At 49.3% G+C, this 18578-nt stretch overlaps 1 protein-coding gene and 2 long non-coding RNA genes across 4 annotated transcripts in view; 2 read left to right on the forward strand and 1 right to left on the reverse strand.

Moving 5' to 3' along the window:
* Positions 1–5200, reverse strand: part of Nkd2 (naked cuticle 2) — a 29098-nt gene extending 23898 nt beyond the window's left edge. Inside the window, exons 1-3 of one of the 2 annotated variants that reach the window (NM_028186.5) lie at positions 4972–5200; positions 4839–4874; positions 4482–4585 (exon numbers count right to left, since the gene is read on the reverse strand). In NM_028186.5, coding sequence (NP_082462.3) covers positions 4482–4585; positions 4839–4874; positions 4972–4996 — 165 coding nt within the window. In that variant the 5' untranslated portion in view covers positions 4997–5200. The remainder of the gene's footprint in view (positions 1–4481; positions 4586–4838; positions 4875–4971) is intronic. The other variant, NM_001347535.1, reaches the window with a different exon arrangement.
* Positions 5177–10676, forward strand: Gm30303. The gene is made up of 3 exons (XR_382654.4): positions 5177–5377; positions 6714–6820; positions 9844–10676. It is a non-coding gene; the product is annotated as a predicted gene, 30303 (long non-coding RNA).
* A 5347-nt stretch (positions 10677–16023) lies between these two features.
* Gm30432 lies at positions 16024–17907 on the forward strand. The gene is made up of 3 exons (XR_382655.2): positions 16024–16229; positions 17547–17605; positions 17832–17907. It is a non-coding gene; the product is annotated as a predicted gene, 30432 (long non-coding RNA).
* The last annotated feature ends 671 nt before the right edge of the window (positions 17908–18578 follow it).

Raw genomic sequence — 18578 nt, forward strand, 5'->3', positions numbered from 1 at the left:
AGGGTGAAGCCACTTTCCCACTTTTATTAGTATTTCTAGAAAGCCAAGATTTTAGCTCCTTCAGCACCAAAATAAGCGGCTGTGACTTGAAGCTATTTTAGAAATCCAGACAAGACAAGTTACCCAGTATAAGCCTTAGTCCTAGCTGTCTATGAAACCTCTACCCCCACTCCCCAAATCCAGGTGGCACCTTGAGGCAAAACACCCCACATTCTGAGAGTCTTGACCTATGCTTTTCAGATGCAGAGGTGAACAATATGCACATCTGCACATGCCCATTCCCTCTGTGCCCTCCAGAGAGCACTTGCTAATCTTCTTGGGAACCTCTCAAAGAACTTGAATCCCAGGGGAACACTACTCCAGTGGCCAATGACCTTCATGCAGAGAGGCTGTGCTAGCCAACACTACTGTAGACATCAGGAATCTGCCCCTCCAGTCTCTGTGGTCACAGCCCTAATCATGGCCTCATATGGTCAGCCTCCCAGAGCTCCTGTCATCAGACACCAGAGAACCAGGCAATGAGCAAAGGCAGAGCCCAACCATGCACTGTCCCTCAGTGGCAGAGTACATCACAGCAGTTTCAGGGCCTCCAAGTACCAGACTGGGTCAGACATTGACTGCATGGCACCTGGCTAGTGCTTGAGGTGACCTCAACACCTTCTGCAACACAGGGATAGCCCCGTGGCCTGTGCCTCCTTTCTCTCCTCTATTTAGCCCTATCCATCTCTTCAGAGGTAACCTTCAGCCATGTGCCTAAAAACACTGATACCAGCCCCTTGAGGTTTAGTTCTCAGGCCAATTTTGCCTCACCTCTCCTAGAGGCATTTCCTGCAAATCAGCCAGGTGGTTCCTGAGACCTCGGCTAATTCAAATCCCTTTGGGTGAGAACCACTCAGCTTATCACACATTTGTGGGGTTCAATGAGACACCTGCAAATTCAGAAGCAAAAAAGGGGCAGGTATTCAGTGCCACCTGACTACTGACAATGACTCCTTGATGTTGCTAGTCCCCCAGGCCTGTCCTTGATGTTCCTGCATCAAAGTGAGACCCTGGATCCCTTTGCACTTCTGTGCCAACGTCTCGAGACTCCGACTGGGTCCCAAAAGCCAGACACAGAAGGCACAGAGGTGATGGGGAGCAATGATGACATGCTGTGATGGTTGCCACTGACACCTAAGCTATTCCTCTTCTACTCAGGTGCTTTCAGGACCTCCATTCTAAACGTTCTGTAGGCAGTCCCAGAGAAATACGGCTTCTTCTTGGGGGCTGTAAAACTTAGCAGCTAAAGAGAAACCATGAAGTTCTGATCACCTCCCTGGAGCTCCATATATTCCCTGCAGATGTCTTATGGCCCATGTACCATGTTTCTGACCAGGGATAGGGAGGTATTCAGGCTGTGACAGAAACATGAGGAATTTCTCAAAGGCTAACATCTCCCCTTCCCTAACAAAAGCATGTAAATTTGCAGGTGAGGTGGCTCCTTGCTCAGGTCAGGCAAATAACTAGCCACCTCTGCCACAGCAGGAGCATCAGAGTTAAGGGGCTGAGGCTTGATAGCCAGGTCCAGAGAATTCTAGCCAGTCAGAAGGTATCAAAGCACGAATGGGCAAGATTTCCAGTTCCGAGGAACCTATAGACAAGATGATGATGAGGGCTGATGGGTTTTGCTAGAAGCCAAAGTCTGCACAGTGGATTCAGCCCTCAAAGGTACCACAAGGTCTTATGCTGATCACCCCCATATCTTACAAAGTTATCTATCTCCTTTCTGCAAGGTAATAACGTGGCAGCACACACAGAGCGGCCATGGAGATGTGGTTGGAGCTGGCAAGTGGCATTGTAAAGTTCCAGTTTGCTCAAGACAGCCACACAATCCCCCAACAGGCTAAGCAGTCATGTCCTTCCCTCTTGCAAATATGGACCGCTGTAGAATGTCCACAGACAGCCATGGACATGGTTCTCAGTCAACTTACATCCAGGCAGATCCCTCAAAGGCCAAGTTAAAACCCCTAGAATGAGCAGAATGTTCCTTCCTCGGGCTCAATGGAAATCTGTGTTTAATTCACAACAACAACAAAAATAACAGTGACTCTTGTCTTCTTAGCAATTTCCTGCCAGCCTCGGGGGGAGCTGAAGAAATTAAAGACAGTCTCATGGAAGAAGGGACACACATAAGGAGACTATCTCATGGAAGACTACTCAGTCAACTTTGAGAAAAGCCTCCACCAAATGCTGTTTGAACTACATCCCCATCAGTACTATCTCAAAGCCTGTGACCACAGAAGTTCTGAAGCCAATTGCTTCTCTCCAAACCAGCGCTTGGTTATTGCTAACAGACCCATGCTCCTCCCTTCATATCCCCACAGGCAAGGAGCCACACAGGTGCTGACACACAGCAGAGCTTCTGGGAATAGCAATGGAGGCCAATGAAGGCAGGAAGTGGGACTGAGGGGACTTTTAGATGGACACAGATGCACAGGCCAGTGCAGACTTATAGATGGACACAGATGTACAGCTCAGTAACAGAGTCAAAAGCAACTCCATCCTTCTGGTTTTAGAGAATGGGAAAAGCAGATGAGAAGCCAGAAGAGGAGATGCAAGTCTCCCAATGACCTGGCATGAGTCACTGAGAGTTGGTGGTAGGAAGTGTTATGCAGTGTAATCAGGGCTGCCCTTCCTTAGGGCACAGCCCCTGGGAGGACAATAAGTCAGAACTCTGGACACTGTGAAAAGAAGGATTTCAGAAAGGACACAGACCCAACACTAACTGTCCCCACTTAGTTTTCCAGACAGAAGAAAGAGTATGGCGATATAGTCCCTTCCAGACCCGGGCAAGAGCTACCTAGTATAGCCCAAGTTTCTAGGCACAAAGGCAGCAATGTGGCCTCAGCTCAAGGTCTTGCCTGGCCAGGAGCCACAGCCAGATAAGGAAAACCCAGGTTTGTTGCTTATAGCTACCTAAGCCAAGTCAGTTCTACTAAGACTCTGCTCTTAGCCACCTTGGAAAAGCCAAGGACAACGCTAAAAGAAGCAATGCAAGCCAGAGCCCACACAACAACACAAAAAATGACCCAAAGAGTAGTACTCATGGTCCTAAGATCACAGCTTCACTTTAACAATTCCACTCTACACAGGGAGTACCTATACTCTCCAGAAAGATGCTCTGGCTTTCACACTCCAGTGACAACCACTTCCTTGTCAGCTAAATTGTGTCCTATTCTGAATACCAGTGCTCTCAAGTGAGGAGTCCAAGGACTGAGCTCAGACTTGTTGCTAGGGAGAAAAACCCTAGGCTTGACAGCTAAGGGGAAGGGCCAGTCTAAATGCTCTCCCATGGCATGAACAGGTTCCCAGAGACCAGCTCCAATAACGTGCATCTGAGAGCCAAGCTGTGTAGAAGCATCAACTGGCCACCAAAAATTCCTCAGCAAATGTAAGTGGTAGCAAAATGGACCTGGGTGGGCAGCACTGGATGTCTGGTCTGGCCTCCTCTACTAGAGATGGACATCATGTAACTGTTTGAATCTCCACACTGGACCCACAATACCTCAGCATACCCGCTTTTACAGCTACAGTAGATCCGCTCAGAAAGCACACATCCAAACTCTAGTACATATTATTTTAAGCCTCCGTAGCTCCAGGTCTCAGGTCAGGGCCACACCAAGTATTCATGAACACCCAGAAGTTTCTATTCACCCACCAGAAGGTCCTTTCAGAAAGAACACTGATGCCAGCCCACTTGCCGACTTCACAGAGCTCCCAGCCAGTGAGGGAGTCTATCTGTAGTGGGAGCCAGTAGTGGGGAGCCAGTTCTAGGTGACCAAGTGTATTGTTCTTGTCCTTTCAAACTCTGCTCTCCCCAACACCAATAGCCCAATGTCTACTTCTTCTTGCTGGCAGATATGTGGGTGTTTCACCCACACTCCATCACATCTCATCCCTGGGGCCCTGGCCCTGGGCAGTTCTCTGCTCTTAAACACAGCACATGGATCATCTTCTCTCAGACACAGGGTAGCTCTTATGGTTTGGGGACACCGTTTTTTCCACTGCCCATTTGTCCAGGGATGCTCCCTGCAGGCCTGTATTAAGCTCTCCAAAAGATGGGAGGCAAGGGTAGCCTTAACCTCTGGACAACTTCATTGTGCAAGCAATCAGCCCTATAACATCCATCAACAGATGGAGAAGGTCCTCCAACTCAAGCCTGGAATTCTGAGATCATGGCCCCCCTAGTTGAGTCCCATCTCTGCCTTAGAATCCCTTCACCAGTTCCTCCTGCCTGAGGGGTGGAGTCACCAGTCCAGCCTAGCGCTTGGAGGTTCCAGTACCACCCAGCCCCCTCTGGGATACTATGCCAGATGCTGGAGAGGGTTAGGCTATCCTGGCCAGCCATATGAGTCTTCTGCGTCTCCCGACTGTAAAGAGGCAAGACTCAGGTTCTGCAAGGCCCTTAGTTGCGCGACCCAGCCCACCTTCCCGTAACCTACCTGCTTGTCCCGTGAGCGATGTTCCACACCGCTGCCCGCGCGCCGGTCCGTTTCTTCCGCTCCCCTGCGACCGCTCCCGTACGCAGGCACCACGAAGCTGTCCCCTGCGGCCCGCCCGCAGACGCGCGGGAAACAAGGCACCCACGGAGAAGGAAGGAGACCGTGAGCTTCGTGGAGTGCGCTTCTGCCCAGCCTGCCTTGCAGCGCCCACCCGGTACCCAGAGCCCCGAGGCCACGCGCTCCCGGAGACCCAAGGCGTGTCCCAATCGAGGGCGCGAGGCAAGGCGCGCCCCAAGCTTGGAGCTCTGCGCATCCGGCCCCGGGGCCGCCTCGCTCCCTGACCGCACCCGGGCTCACCTTCGGGACTCTCTCTCCTCTTGCAGGCTGCTGCGGCTGCGGCACGGTCGGAGGACACAGGGAAGACGGAAGGGACAGTGAGTGGCGGCGCCCACCCGCCCCCCTCTCTCCCGCCCCCCGGCCCGCTCCTCACCGTGCTTGGACTGAAATTTCCCCATGTCTCCGCTGGGCCTGGACCCACCCTCCGGCCGAGCTCTCAGGTGTGCGTCCGAGGTTCGAGCCCGGGGTGCGTGAATCCCGAGCTGAGAGCAACTCGTGGAGCCTGGATCCGGGGCCGGGCAGTCTGGCGAGGCTTGGCCCGGCAACCGGAGACACCGGCGCGGGCAGCGGCCGGCCTCCCTCTGAGCGCGCGCGCCCGCGACGGGGCTTTAACAGGGGTTCTCGCAGCGCCCCCCGCGGCCGCGGACCGTAGCGCAGTGGACCTTAGCGTCTCCTTTACCCTAAGACTTTACTAGACAGGCGGTTTGGAACCTGCTCTGAGCAACGACTCGCACAGGGCATCCCTGAGGGCAGACAGAGCTTACCTGCGTGGACTCCAGGTTTCTGGCTCTCTGCGGTTTCTTTTGTGGGGACACCCTCCACCCCTCACCAATCTTTTTCTTGAGATTCCCAAATTCAAGAGTCGGTATTAGGAATCCTCCTTTGAAAGAGAGAACCCTGGAAGAGAGTTACCTACGTCTTAGACAACCTTCTTGATACCTTTGGCTGTGAGAGGAGTTAGGCACATGCTTGTCGTGAAGGGGCTGGGGGTGAGTGGGGTGCGGAGGTAGAAGGCCATGGGAAGGTACCTGGAAGAGAGGGAGAGCAGGTAGGACTAAAGTGAGTCCTGGCCCGCTGGAGCAGACCTTCCTCCCTTTCCCTCATTGATGAAAGACCAACGCTGCCCATCAGTGTGGACAGGCCCTGCATCCTTCCCTTTGCCTTTGGTTGGGGCAGGGTCCTTGCTGGGCTGTGGTTAGTCCATCTGGCTCCTCTTTGGCTGGCCAACCTCTGAAAACCCTCTCAGTATCTCATCCTACAGCTTCTCCCTTAGAAGAGATCACCCACCCTTGTTTCAGAGAAATCTCACTCCCCCTTCTTTCTTGGGCTCCAGCTTATTCTGGGGATACCTCTCTGTTTGGTTCTCCACTTTGCCCATAGAGCTCTGTAACACACAGATCAAGAATGAATGTGTAGTTTTCTTTCCCAGCCTTCTTGAGATATGGTTCATATACCCTACAACTCTCCCACTCAAGAGTCACCACTACCTAGTAGCCTGTCTCTGTTCAGAGATGTGTTCACATAGTCTGCTCTAGAACATTCAACTCCTAGAGTGACTTAATTTTAGCACATACTTTCTGCAAAGAACCACAGCCCCCCCCCCCCGCCTCTTCATGGTCTGTATTCCAGGCTGGCCTTGAACTCCATGTATAGCTAAGATGACCTTGAACTTCTGAAGTCCTTTGGAATTGTTGATATTAAGGATTCATGACTGCCCCCCCCAAAAAAGTGCAGAATGGCTTACCTTGAACAGGACCATCTCACAGCCATGGGCATGACACAGGTAGAATGGACTCATGTAATTATGAGGACTCCTTACCCACCAGGCCATTCACCTAGCCTCATCCCTCCTTTGTGTCAGGGTTTCACCCACAACCAGCAACTGAGAAAGAAGGAATGGGATACCAGGAGAGGATTCAATGATTAGGATCCACAACTATGTTTGGGGGAGTGTTTGTAAATATAGCTATCATTATCACTGAGGCCATAAATGAGGAAGGTTCCCACAAGGACAGGCTTCACTGTGTTCCACTGCCTACCACAGTCTAGGCTCAGCTTTGGGCAAACCAGGTGAGGCTGGCTTGCTCTATATGTCCTCTGCTTCATCCTGTTTAGGTGTAGAGAGTGCGACTTCCTAGTTGATGAAGACAGACTTGGATGGAAATTTCCAGAAATGTCCATTCTTCCCACCCTCCCCACTCCCAGAGCCACTGCTTAGTAAGGTAGGTACATTATTGGCCTGAGAAGACAAGGCCCAGTGTAACTGTCAAACTGGGCAAAAGTAGCCTCAGGCTGGGACTTGAGGCCCAGGAGGTGACCTAGGGTGAGAGTGAGTTTCCATTCACTGATCCTGTGTCCAGGCTTATCTCTGTCCCTTGAATTCTACACCCCCTGCAGTTCTATGCTTCTGTGGTCTCTCTGAGCTTCGAACCAAGGATTTTGACATCAACAAAGAACACAAAGACTATGTGTGACTTGCGTGGCTTCCTGGGGAGAAATAAAGAGACATCTTTTTGCCCCAGACAAAGAGCACAGATAGACCAAAGACACAGATCTATCCAAGTGCAGCTTGTTGATCAATTACTGTATTAGGGTTATTCACAGGAACATACAGAGTGCATAGGCAGCTGTACCACCAAGAAGTCCAACCCTGGCTTTGCTTCTTACATAATATCAGAAAGAGGAAGAGCTTGGGTGGGTGGGTGGGGCTCCCTGAAGGTTTCTCTCCCTCCATGATGTAAAATTAATATAAAATCATGAAGGTCCAGAGAAGGTGTCTGCAGCTTCTCGGCTTCAAGATAGCCATGGTCATTTCCAACCAAGAGGAAATTGCTATAGGTGTGAAAGCCACATCCCAGTGTCAAGGCAGAATCCATTTAGACGATGACTTCATCTCAAGTCCAGTGGAGCAGACACCTGCTTTACATGCAGCTAGCCTGACATGTCCTCTCTGGGCCCGGCTCTGGTTCAGCTCTTTCTCCTGTACTCAAGCTTCTTCTATGCCTGTTCCTGCCTCCCATTTCCCACTCTCATCTTTTGGAATAGCCCGAGCTTGGGGCTCTCTGGCTGGAGCAGTCAAATGTCCTCCCCCCACCCCCCAGCTGTTCAGGGTGAGATGATTGAACACAATTGGGCTGGCCATATGAGGACTTACCTCTGCCCAGTATCCAACATCCTGTGTTCTTGGTCTAACATCTTGGGTCCAGCATCCCACACCTAGTATCCTGCCTTACTCAGGCCTGAGGCTCTGGGAAGAGTTCACCAGTTGATAAAAATCAACTCTCAGAACTTTCAAAGAGCAAGGCTGTGCTACAGCCACACCTGTCTCATTAAGCTGTGGGCTTGAAGCTGTTCAAAGCACTTTGTCATTATCTGTCAGAGGTGGGTAGGGCAGTGCCCTTATCTCTAAGATGAAGAGACGCTGCCTGGCGTCCATCTCTGCATCCAAGCATCAGCTACTCACACCTGCCCATGTTGGTGTCCCATGCTGTGCCACTCACTTCCAACAGCAAAAACTCAACAGCTCCAGTAGCAATATGTTCTCTGCTCTTTGAGGCTGGACCCCAGTCTAAAAGAGGCATAGTTATGGGGGCTCTCCATGAAGGGTCCTCCACTTTTCCACTTCTGCTTGTGGTGGTGATCTTTTGTTGGGTCTGTTTCAGGCAGGGGAAGAAGGACCCTTGCTTTCATGTATTCTTCAGAAAGAAGCTCTCTCTCTCTCTCTCTTTCTCTCTCTCTCTCTCTCTCTCTCTCTCTCTCTCTCTCTCTCTCTCTCTGTGTGTGTGTGTGTGTGTGTGTGTGTGTGTGTGTGTGTGTGATCTTCCCTGGGATAGCATGCCACCATATGGCACCTGTTATAAGCTGTTCTTACATGGTGACCACTATGCAGAGAAGCAGCTTGTCCTGTTTCTGTGGTTGTCTTGGTTATGGTTGCTATTAATCATCACTTTTCCCTCTTCAGAAGTGAAAGGAGGTCTGTAATGTGTTGTGATTTGCCCAGTAGTAGGCAGAGGACGCAGAGCAGAGGACCCTGGGAAGAAGGTGGCCCTAGGGCCCAGAACTGAGCTCTGCACATCCTAGTCTGTTTGAGGCCAGTCAACACACAGGGAGACCACTTGAATTGTGGGCCAGGATGCATGCAGGCAAGCCTCCTTGTGAGACTGGGGTCTTGTTTAAGAAATAGGGCCCGCTTTGGGACAAACACAGAACATTAGGTAACAAAGTTGGATAGAACAAACCAATCTATCCCTTCAATCTCTTCCATTAAGGTATCACACATGCAGACAGAGACAGAGTTTGAGGAACTATTTCCTTCACACAACATGCACTCATTATTTTGTGGCTGAATTGTTGCTTCTGATTATTTGTGAAATATTAGCCACCAGCTCTCCACAGGCATCTGTTTCCTTTCCAACAACACACTCTGGTATTTTACAGATCCTTCTAAGGCCTGGACAGAAAAGCCAACACTGATTCACAGAACACAGTGTCTTATTATTTCAAGCTGTGTCTTCCGATCACAACATAAGACCTTATCCTGAGCACAAAAGAGTTTCGGTGTCGTTGTGCTGGTGTGGCAACTCCTAAAAGCTAAAGGGACATGAATTTGAGGTCATGAGCCCTACCTCAGCACACATGAAATTTTCTACACACTGAAGTTCTCGAAGCATTTATTTACCTCATCACTCTGACTGAGAGTCACCCCAATAAGTGAAGTGTGTAGCTCTGCTACTCAGAGAGACTGAAGTGGTATTGCTTTATGGATGGGAAGGAGACAGAGCTTTCAATATCAATGCATATTTGTGCAAACATTTCATGCAAGTTTGTATTTAGAAGTCAAAGAGGGGAAATCTACCCTCTTCCCAGAGTGATTTTTCAAGCATGTCCTCAACATAATTTTGTGTGTGTTACTTGTTTTAATCACAGTGAAGATCAAGCTTTGTAAGCTGTAAAACAGGGGCGTCTGGAAGGCATAAGTGAGCATGGAGGTTGAACCATCTCAGACCCAAGTGCAAACACGCATTGGCAGGTGCATGCATAAAAGCCTATGAAAGCCATCACTCATGGGTAGAGGATTATTTAAGGAAAGATATATGGCAGCGAATGTGAGCCCCATGCACTCACTTCTGAAAGCCTGTCCCATCTAGTGGTGCAGAAGGTTGCCAGATGTCTGAGAAGTGTGTTTGAGAGTCAGTAGATAATGGCTGGGCCTAACGACTTGCATATTCCTCTCTCATCCATACAGAAGTTTGGATTGCTCACTCTCTGTGGCCCCACTAGCTCTTAGATGGAGAAAACGCCAATCTGTAAGTAATATGGATCTATGTGTAAGATGCTCCTGTTATTCTCAGATTATGATTCAGGCCTCACATCCCAGGTAGTGGACAGAGCTGACCATAGGATGAGAATGGTCCGACAGCAAACACAGGAAATGGAGATCATATTAGTCCAGTGTGACTACTCCCAGGGGTGTGGAAACAAATGCCTATTGACCCCAGATAAATAACAGACTGAAGAAAAGAAACTTTCACCCAAGTCTAGCTTAGTGAACCAGTGAGTTTATTTGGGGTTATTTACAGGAGTATGGATGGTTCAGGGGCAGCCCCATAACCAGAAAGCCCACCACAGCATGAGTGAGGACTCACCAAAGCTTCTGCACTGGAGCACCTTGCGTGACTGGCAGCTTAGTAGTCAGAGAGCACTTGTTATGAATGTATAATTTTAGGAAAAGGGGTTTGTGAACTTTGTTTCAAGAGCTTTTAGAGACCTGTAAGTTCTGTTTACTTCCTAAGACTTAACAGAAAGGACTTTAGGGACCCAAGTCCACAGCCCATTTCATCATCGTTGGAACAACTCTTCCAGCGTCCTCAAAATGAGAACCCCAAACCCAGAGATCCTAGGAAGTGGGATATGAAGCACAATGTCTTCACAGGAAAGATGATGAGATGGTTTGTATAAGCTTGGCCCAGGAAGTGGCACTATTAGAAGTTATGTTCCTGTTGGAGTAGATACGGCCTTGTTGGGGTGGGTGTGTCACTGTGGGCATGGGGTTTCAAACCCTCATCCTAGCTGCCTGGAAGACAGTCTTCTCCTGTCAAACTTCAGATGAAGATGTAGAACTCTCAGCTCCTCCTGTACCATGCCTGTCTGGATGCTGTCAAGTTCCTGCCTTGGTGATACTGAACTGAACCTCTGAACCTGTAAGCCAGCCCCAATCAAATGTTGTCCTTATAAGAGTTGCCTTGCCGGGTGGTGGTGGCTCACACCTTTAATCCCAGCACTTGGGAGGCAGAGGCAGGTGGATTTCTGAATTTGAGGCCAGTCTGGTCTACAAAGTGAGTTCCAGGACAGCCAGGGCTATACAGAGAAACCCTGTCTCGAAAAACAAAAACAAACAAAAAACAAAATAAAACAAAACAACAACAACAAAAAAGAGTTGCCTTGGTCATGGTGTCTGTTCACAGCACTAAAGCCCTAACTAAGGCAGATGATATGGAGTCAAGGAACAAACACAAGCCTCCTTTATACTCTTGCCCACAACACGGTCTCTTCCTTTGAAGAAGGTTCCTTTTAACTTTTTCCCCTGGGTCTCCTCATTGTATTTCACAGTGCAATACACAGGCCCCCAAGGGTGTCTAGGGGCAAGGAATACATGGTGGCAGTTTGTGGGTCAGAAATTCCAGGCTGAGTGGGAGCAGATTTAGATGGTGTTGCTTGGCCTTGGTACTCCAAGCAGACCTAGGGGACAGGAACCAAAGAACTTGTCCTGTATAGGTACTGTGCATCCTCTGCTGGGGCTAAGAGTGTGAAGACACATGAACAAGACTGACACAGACAGCGTCCCTATCATGGCTGGCTGGAGCCATTCACAACCCTCTTGTTGGTTGCCTGGAGTTATTTACATCACAGCTTTGGTCAGGGGTATCTTCTACCCCAGCTCTTTGAGCCTCCTGGACCTGGACCACCAACTGTCTGATATCCTTGCAAAGCAGCAAGGGAGTGAGTCTCCTCATGGCCTCAAGCATGGCCGTGATGTCTCCTATCCTACAATAGGAGGTGTTTATAGGCTGAAGAGCTGAGGGCCGCTCTCACCTTCTATTTTCCCTCCCACCCTTTGCCTGTAGTGAGGCTGGCACCTCCCAGATGTGTTGGAGCTAGATTCAGACAATGCACTTATTTATTTAGGGAGGTAAAGGTATATACAGTTTAGGGTGAAGATCTGTACAATTGGCCCCTGGGGAGCTTGGGGGTAGCTAGTTTGTCCCCAACTTTCACCTCAATTTAGAGCCTGGTCTTCTGTGGCTGGTGTCACCTGGCATGTCCTGAATCCTCCCGAGGCGTTCTGCTTTCTTAACGAAGAAGAGATCTTACTCTGAATATGTCTAAGTGAAATAAATTCTCACAGTTATGAGACAACAGGAAGTACTTTGTCATGCAGAAAACTTCTTGTTTTATGGAGAGATACCATAGGATTGCTAGGCCTGGATCAGCACTGGAGCAAAGAGCTGAGGAGGAACCAGGACAAGGCGGACTTCCCAGGTGTTTCCTGTTCAGGTCCACTCTTCAACTTGCTTTCTTTAGCAGACAGAACCAAGCCTGTCTTGTGATTGACAAGAACAAAGGCTGAGGAGTGACCTCTAACAGGTACATAACCATGCCAACCAGCACCCATCCATGCACAGGGAGGCAGCCAGAGCACTAACACCAGGCAGAATGGCATAGCCTGTGGAAAGCCTGTGGCCTAGGGAAGGCAGGCTAAAGCTGTGATCCTGTTGTAGGTAATATAGCACCACACCCTCAGCAGATTGTGTGGTCCCTCTCTGGTGGGCAGCTATTGTAATCTGAGGTGTTTACAGCAGATACAGTCTTTCTTCACCTGGTTCAGTTGGCTGTGGAAAAGGATTGCCCTGGCCAATTGGCCTGTAGGCCTGTCTTGGTGTCTAAACTAGGACCTAGACTATACATTTCACATTGCCCTCCCTTACCCCTTTTTGAAACCGGGTCGCTCTCTGTAGCCTTTGCTGGCCTAGAGCTTGCTATGTAGATCAGGCTGGCTGGCCGGGAACTCAAAGAGATCCTCCTGCCTCTACCTCCTGAGGGCTGGGATTAAAGGCCTTCGCCACCACATCTGTCTTGAGCAACTTGTGTCAAATCCTATGAATCTGTCTTAGAACGTCAGTAACCGCCATCTCCTTTGATCCTAGAGGCTAAGCAAGGTCAGGCCTGCCTAGTACTTGGATGGAAGAGTGTCAGTGTCTCTGAAAGTCACAGATATGAGCATAAAATGGCCTGTAGAGTTCCAAGGCAAAGGGCAGGTGCCAGCAGGAGAACTGGGCACAGGAAGGCAGCTTCCGCAGGGAACATAGACTGGGAAGAGTGTGTATGAAATAACGTCCTTGTGGACCACATCGTGTGAAGACTGAATACAAAGGGAGGAAGCTGGAGAGGTTGGAGCAAGAAGAAGGCTCATTTTTGCAGACTCGGCATCATCTTGTAGCCCTGGGGCCTTCTGTAGGGCAGAAGCTGTTCGGCCTCTTCCATACCACAGCCCCTTCCCTGTGGTAATAGAGCCTCTGAGCTCTGGGCTTATAGACTAGGCTCAACAGCTGACTGTGTTTCATGATGTATTCAGGCCAGCGGGATGCTCAGATTGCTTCCCAGCAGGCTCCCTAAAGGATAGAATGGTGTCCTATGTCCTGAGACAGAGGAAAGACTGAGACGTGCGCTGCCGTCTCAGAAGGCTCTCTGTGATGGACATCATGATCCAGATAGATTTGAGGTTCCCAACAGTGACTTAAATAAGGACCCATGCCTAGCTAAGTCAGAGAGCTGGTGCCACCCAGACAGCGTAGTGCCCAGAGCCAAGAACAAAGGCATAGGCCACCAGGTCTGCAAGAAGCCACGTGTTAACATAAAGATCTGTACTCAGATGACTGAGGTAAGTTGCCTCAGACATCTACACAGGGTCCCCTTAGTAAAATAAAACATTTTCTGTTGTTCCATATAAGAGCAACCACAGCTGCTGTTCATCCCAGTGAGAAGCCTAGAACCTGGACCATGATGGGAGGCACCAACTCCTTAGGCTCAGCCTCAGGGGCTGTTGGGGACAAGCAGAAGAAACTTATCTTCAGACTCCATTTAATCATAGGGAGAAACTAAATTCAAGGTCCCAGGCCCTAGGGGAGCCAGGGACTTTCCAATAACTGAAGAGTTGTCTGAGTCCAGACATCGCAGGGACGACTTGTAAGGAGACAATGTCTGAGCCCAGCCATCTCAGACAGCTTCTCTTTCTTGCTGACAGGGTCAGACAAGTTCTTTGTTCTCAGGTCCAGAGACCAGCTTCTATCCTGATTGATGGAAACTCCCTTGCTCAACCCCTATGGCAAAATATGATTGGACAATGCTATAGCCCCCCCTGCTCCCCCCCACCCACTCTATGGCTTTTTCCTTTAAATATGCTGTACAGCATCCCTTCAGGGTTGTAGTTCAGCTCACGAGCCTGTTCTGCAGCCTTGATCAGTAGTGACTTGCTTACAATAAATTTTCGTCATCTGCATTGACCTGGTGTTTGAGTTACACTGGATGGAAGTGAACCCCACAATAAGGTAATACTACCTGGACTTCCAGCACCAATGGCCATAAGCTTCAGGTTCCTTCAGGGCCAGCTCAGTGGAAGACACGTTATACACATCCATTAGACATCAGGCTTTGGTGAGAGGCTCCTGTGTGAGCTGAATTCTGTCTTGCTGGAGTAACCTCTTGGAGCAAGGTCAGTCCAGCAGTGCATCAGGCAACAACTACACAGGACCAGAACCTCAGTGCTGGAAGTTTGCAATGTCCATCCTCAGTCTATGCTGCTGCTTGGGATTTAATTACCTCCAATCAAAATGCCCAGAGCTTTATTCAGCTCAAGACAGAGAAGAAGGTTGAGAGACTGCAGAATTGAGAGGGTATGACTTATGCGATGCTTGCATCCCACCCCGCCCCTGTTCCTGACTGCTCCTCTGATAATCTGTCTGTCTCAGCCTCTCTGACATCCACTATCACAGCCTAATGAAACCAGTCCAAGTAATTGGCAATTTGACTACATTGAATGTTTTTCTTCTCATGAAGATAAAACCATCTTGGAGGGTGTGTGTGGTAGAACAGGTGAAGACAAGTCCCTAGAGGCCAGGGAGGTTGGAGGTCCTGAGAAAGTCTTACCTTGGGATAGTGAACAGGCTGGGTCAACAGCTAACCAGGAGCTCACAGAAGTGGAGGGCATGGCATGGCAGAGAGACAGTTGGCTGTGTCTAGACTGTATCTCTCTCTCTCTCTCTCTCTCTCTCTCTCTCTCTCTCTCTCTCTCTCTCTCTCTCTCTCTCCTATAACCTGGCTCCACAGGAATGAGTGAGAGCAGATGCTCAGAGCCACCAAGACTGGCACTGAGAGCACTCCAAAGCCTAGGCTAGAGCTGAGCATCCACAGCGATGAATGCTTCTGCGTAGTAGAACATTGCCAGCAAGTTCACATGCAGGTTTCTCTGGGTCACTTTTTCCAGGGTTTGTAAGATAAAATATTATCTTTTGTTACAACAACAGGTCTGAATGATCACGCAGGAGAGTCAGGGAGTACAGAAGAATATTAAGGGGGAAACACAATACTTCCCCAACTCTTTATTCCCAACTCTCCCTGGTGAGCTGCATTCAGGCTATTGCTTCAAGTTTTATCGGAACTGTCTCATGGCTGTTCCTCTTGTGATCGACTAGTATAATTATATTCTTGTCTGATCCTCCACGTGGGGCTTGGTGTCACTGTTCCCTTCCATTCTACTTGATCTAACATCTACCCTTCAGGATATCCAGCTAGCTATTCCAGGGATTTTTCCCCTGAAGGAGATAGAACTGTTTTCCCTCTTAAACTGTGGAACTGAAAAGCCTTTCAGAAGGTTCTTTCCAGTTTACATCAGCAACTCAGGCTCCACCTGAGGCGATCAAGATGATGAAGCACAAATAGTAGGCTTTGGAGTTTACATTCTTGGCTGTGGGGAGGCTGACATCTGAGAGACGGGGCTATGGTTACATTTCTACAGCTGAATTGTTCATATTGCTTAGGAGAGATTTTCATATATGAAAAAAATTTTCTCTGTTTTTTTCCTGAACTTACCTCACTTGCTCATACGTTTGCTTGCAACTTTAAAAAAACCTTTTTTTTTTTTTTTTTCGAGACAGGGTTTCTCTGTGTAGCCCTGGCTGTCCTGGAACTCACTCTGTAGACCAGGCTGGCCTCAAACTCAGAAATCTGCCTGTCTCTGCCTCCCAAGTGCTGGGATTAAAGGTGTGCACCACCACTGCCTGGCTAACATTTCTATGTAAAAATATTAAAATTTTTTTCTTAATTTTTTGTTTTATTTACTTTGGTTTCTTATTACATAGCTCCAGGTAACCTCAAATTCATGATCCTCCTGCGTCAGCTTCCTGAATGTGGGAGTTACAGGTGTGCATCTGGTCTCCTGTTTAATCTAAGAGTGTTTATTATCAGAGTATTTGTTCTTCCCTGTATGAGAGAGTGACAGTTATCCTAGACTCTCGACTCATCTGCCGGTGGAAACTAGAACTGAAGAATCGGGCCACCATGTATACTTACCACAGGGTGAGTTAGTGGAATACCAGCAGGCTCAGCAAGCAGGAGGGTGGATGCTCAGAGAAGAGCTAGGCTGGGCCACAAAGCACTTTGCAGTCAGATCTGGGGCTCAGAATGCATCTGGAAGGCTGAGGTAGGAATGTCTCGATAACCAGAGCAGAGGAGCCAGGCTTCTCCTCAGTGGAGATATGTGAGTAGGCTCAGGCCAAGTTTCCTCCTGTGCATAGCCTCTCTCCCAGGTACTCTCACTTCTTCAGAAAACTCCTGGTTTGCAAAAGGAGACTGGCTAGACCTAAGACCAAGAGTAGAACTCCCCAAGCCAGTGGGACTTTTTGCCCCAGAAGGCTGTGGCAGAATGAGGAGCAAGATGGCCCTGTGGCTATGTGGTCAGAGATCCTGTGGGCCTACATATCCTACCTCACACCCCCTGAGGTGATAGTAGGGCTCACTAGCCTTGAGGACCTATGATGTGTTAGCCTGAAATGATCTTGAGCATCTTGTGCCTGGATCAAGCCAGATCTTTTTCCTAGTGATCAGACCCACACAGCCAGCCTCCTACACAACCTCAATAAGTGCTTGGGGATAGGTCCTGAAAGGTGGCTCCCATTGTGTTCCCTCAATGTTAAGGTATGCCTAGGGCCCACCATGACAAAGAAAGTCTGTATGGGACAGCCTTCTCCTTCCATTTGTGCCTATATATTCATATACGTACATACAGTACTTGCTTTGGCAAGTGTGCGCGTGCGTGTGTGTGTTTGCGCGCGCGCGCGCGTGTGTGTGTGTGTGTGTGTGTGTGTGCGTGCGCGCGCTCGCGTGTGCACATGCACGTGCACATGCGAGGTGATGAGATAGGCTCTCCTGCTCTACATTTGCCCAACTGGGACCCTGGAACCCAAGTGTTATTTTCTTCATATGAATAATGATGTCTTCAGCCCCAAATTCAGGATTCCACTTGGTGGGATTCCAGGACCCGAGTAGCACCTGTGGGATGTGTCATCTTCAGGGCTGGCAACTTGGCTCAGCCACATCATCCCAAAGTGGTCAGACCTTGTAACTCTACAACAACACTAGTCTCATAGCTTAGAGTTATAAGGTTCTGGGGATTCGCATAAGGCAGAACTCACACACAGCTGGCCCCCATGTGGTTCTTACTAGTCTGTGACATGTGATCCTGTGTGAATGTGTCTGGAGTGAGTTGGGTCTTAACTGACAGGACTTGGGCAGAGGACTGTCCTTGGGGTAGTAAAATTCTCTTCTCTTTACTTCCTGGACAGATAGATCAATTTGCGGCTTGTGCTTGTTCTTATGTGCCTATGTGTTCTACAGCTCTAGGAACGCCACCCCTTATGTCAGACAGAGCCACTGAGACCACTGTGGAGAGATGAGTGAGTAGTATGGTTCAGTCCTGTGGGATGGGAGGGTGGGTCTTGGCAAAGATAGGATGGGGATAAAATGGAGCAGATCTGCCTGGCCTCTGTGGGTGGAGGAATCTGGTGGAACTTGTACCAAGTGAGAAGCCTGGCAGGTCCCCAAGCAGGGTTTTCTTCCAGATTGTCATATGAGGCAGTGCACATGTGTGTTCTTGCTCTCATCAGACTTATTCTGCTCTAGCACTCAAGGACTCTGATGCTTGCCCTTGGTCCCACCCTACTCAAGAGGGCAGTAGAGACCTCCTAGAATGGATCTTGCGCAGGTGGGCTCCATTCCTCTGCAATAACCTCTGAGCCTGAAGTGGTTAGCTCTCCTCAGGACAGGAGTGGCTGCTATAAGTGGGATGTAGCATTACACGTTCAGGGAAATACCAGACCTCCTCAGTAGCCAGAGAGAGATGGGGAAGCCTTCCTCATGGAGAGACTATCTGGACTGAGTCTCAGGCAGCCATTCAGGCAGGACCCTAGGCATATTCAGCTCAGTGACTCATAGCCATGGAAACCCAGACATGTCATGCACAGTAACTGGGGGTGTATCCCAGGAGTACCCGTGGAGCATAGTCAATGCTGCAGAACACTCAGCCTCTGGTTACCTGAGGGCCAAGAGTGTCTCTTTTACCTCTTGGTGCAACTGTGGCCTGAGAGACCTAATAGTACTCTATGTGGATGACCTTTAGCAAGATTCCCAGTATTTCCAAGGTTCCAAGTGGCTACCATGCACATAAGACAGTAGTACCCTTTTGTACATAAGCCCAGAAGATTTGAGGGATTCTGGGCACGGCCCCCACAACTTTCCTTCCCAGCACATGAGGTTCAGTAGACTATGGTGGGGTATGTTTATATCCCTTCTCAGGTATCTAGAATTGAGGATGCAGGAGTGAGAGACCAGGACTTCTTTTACTCCCAGATTTGGCTGCCAAAGAAACTA

This window comes from Mus musculus, chromosome 13 (genome assembly GCF_000001635.26).
Source record: "Mus musculus strain C57BL/6J chromosome 13, GRCm38.p6 C57BL/6J".
Lineage (NCBI taxonomy): Eukaryota > Metazoa > Chordata > Mammalia > Rodentia > Muridae > Mus > Mus musculus.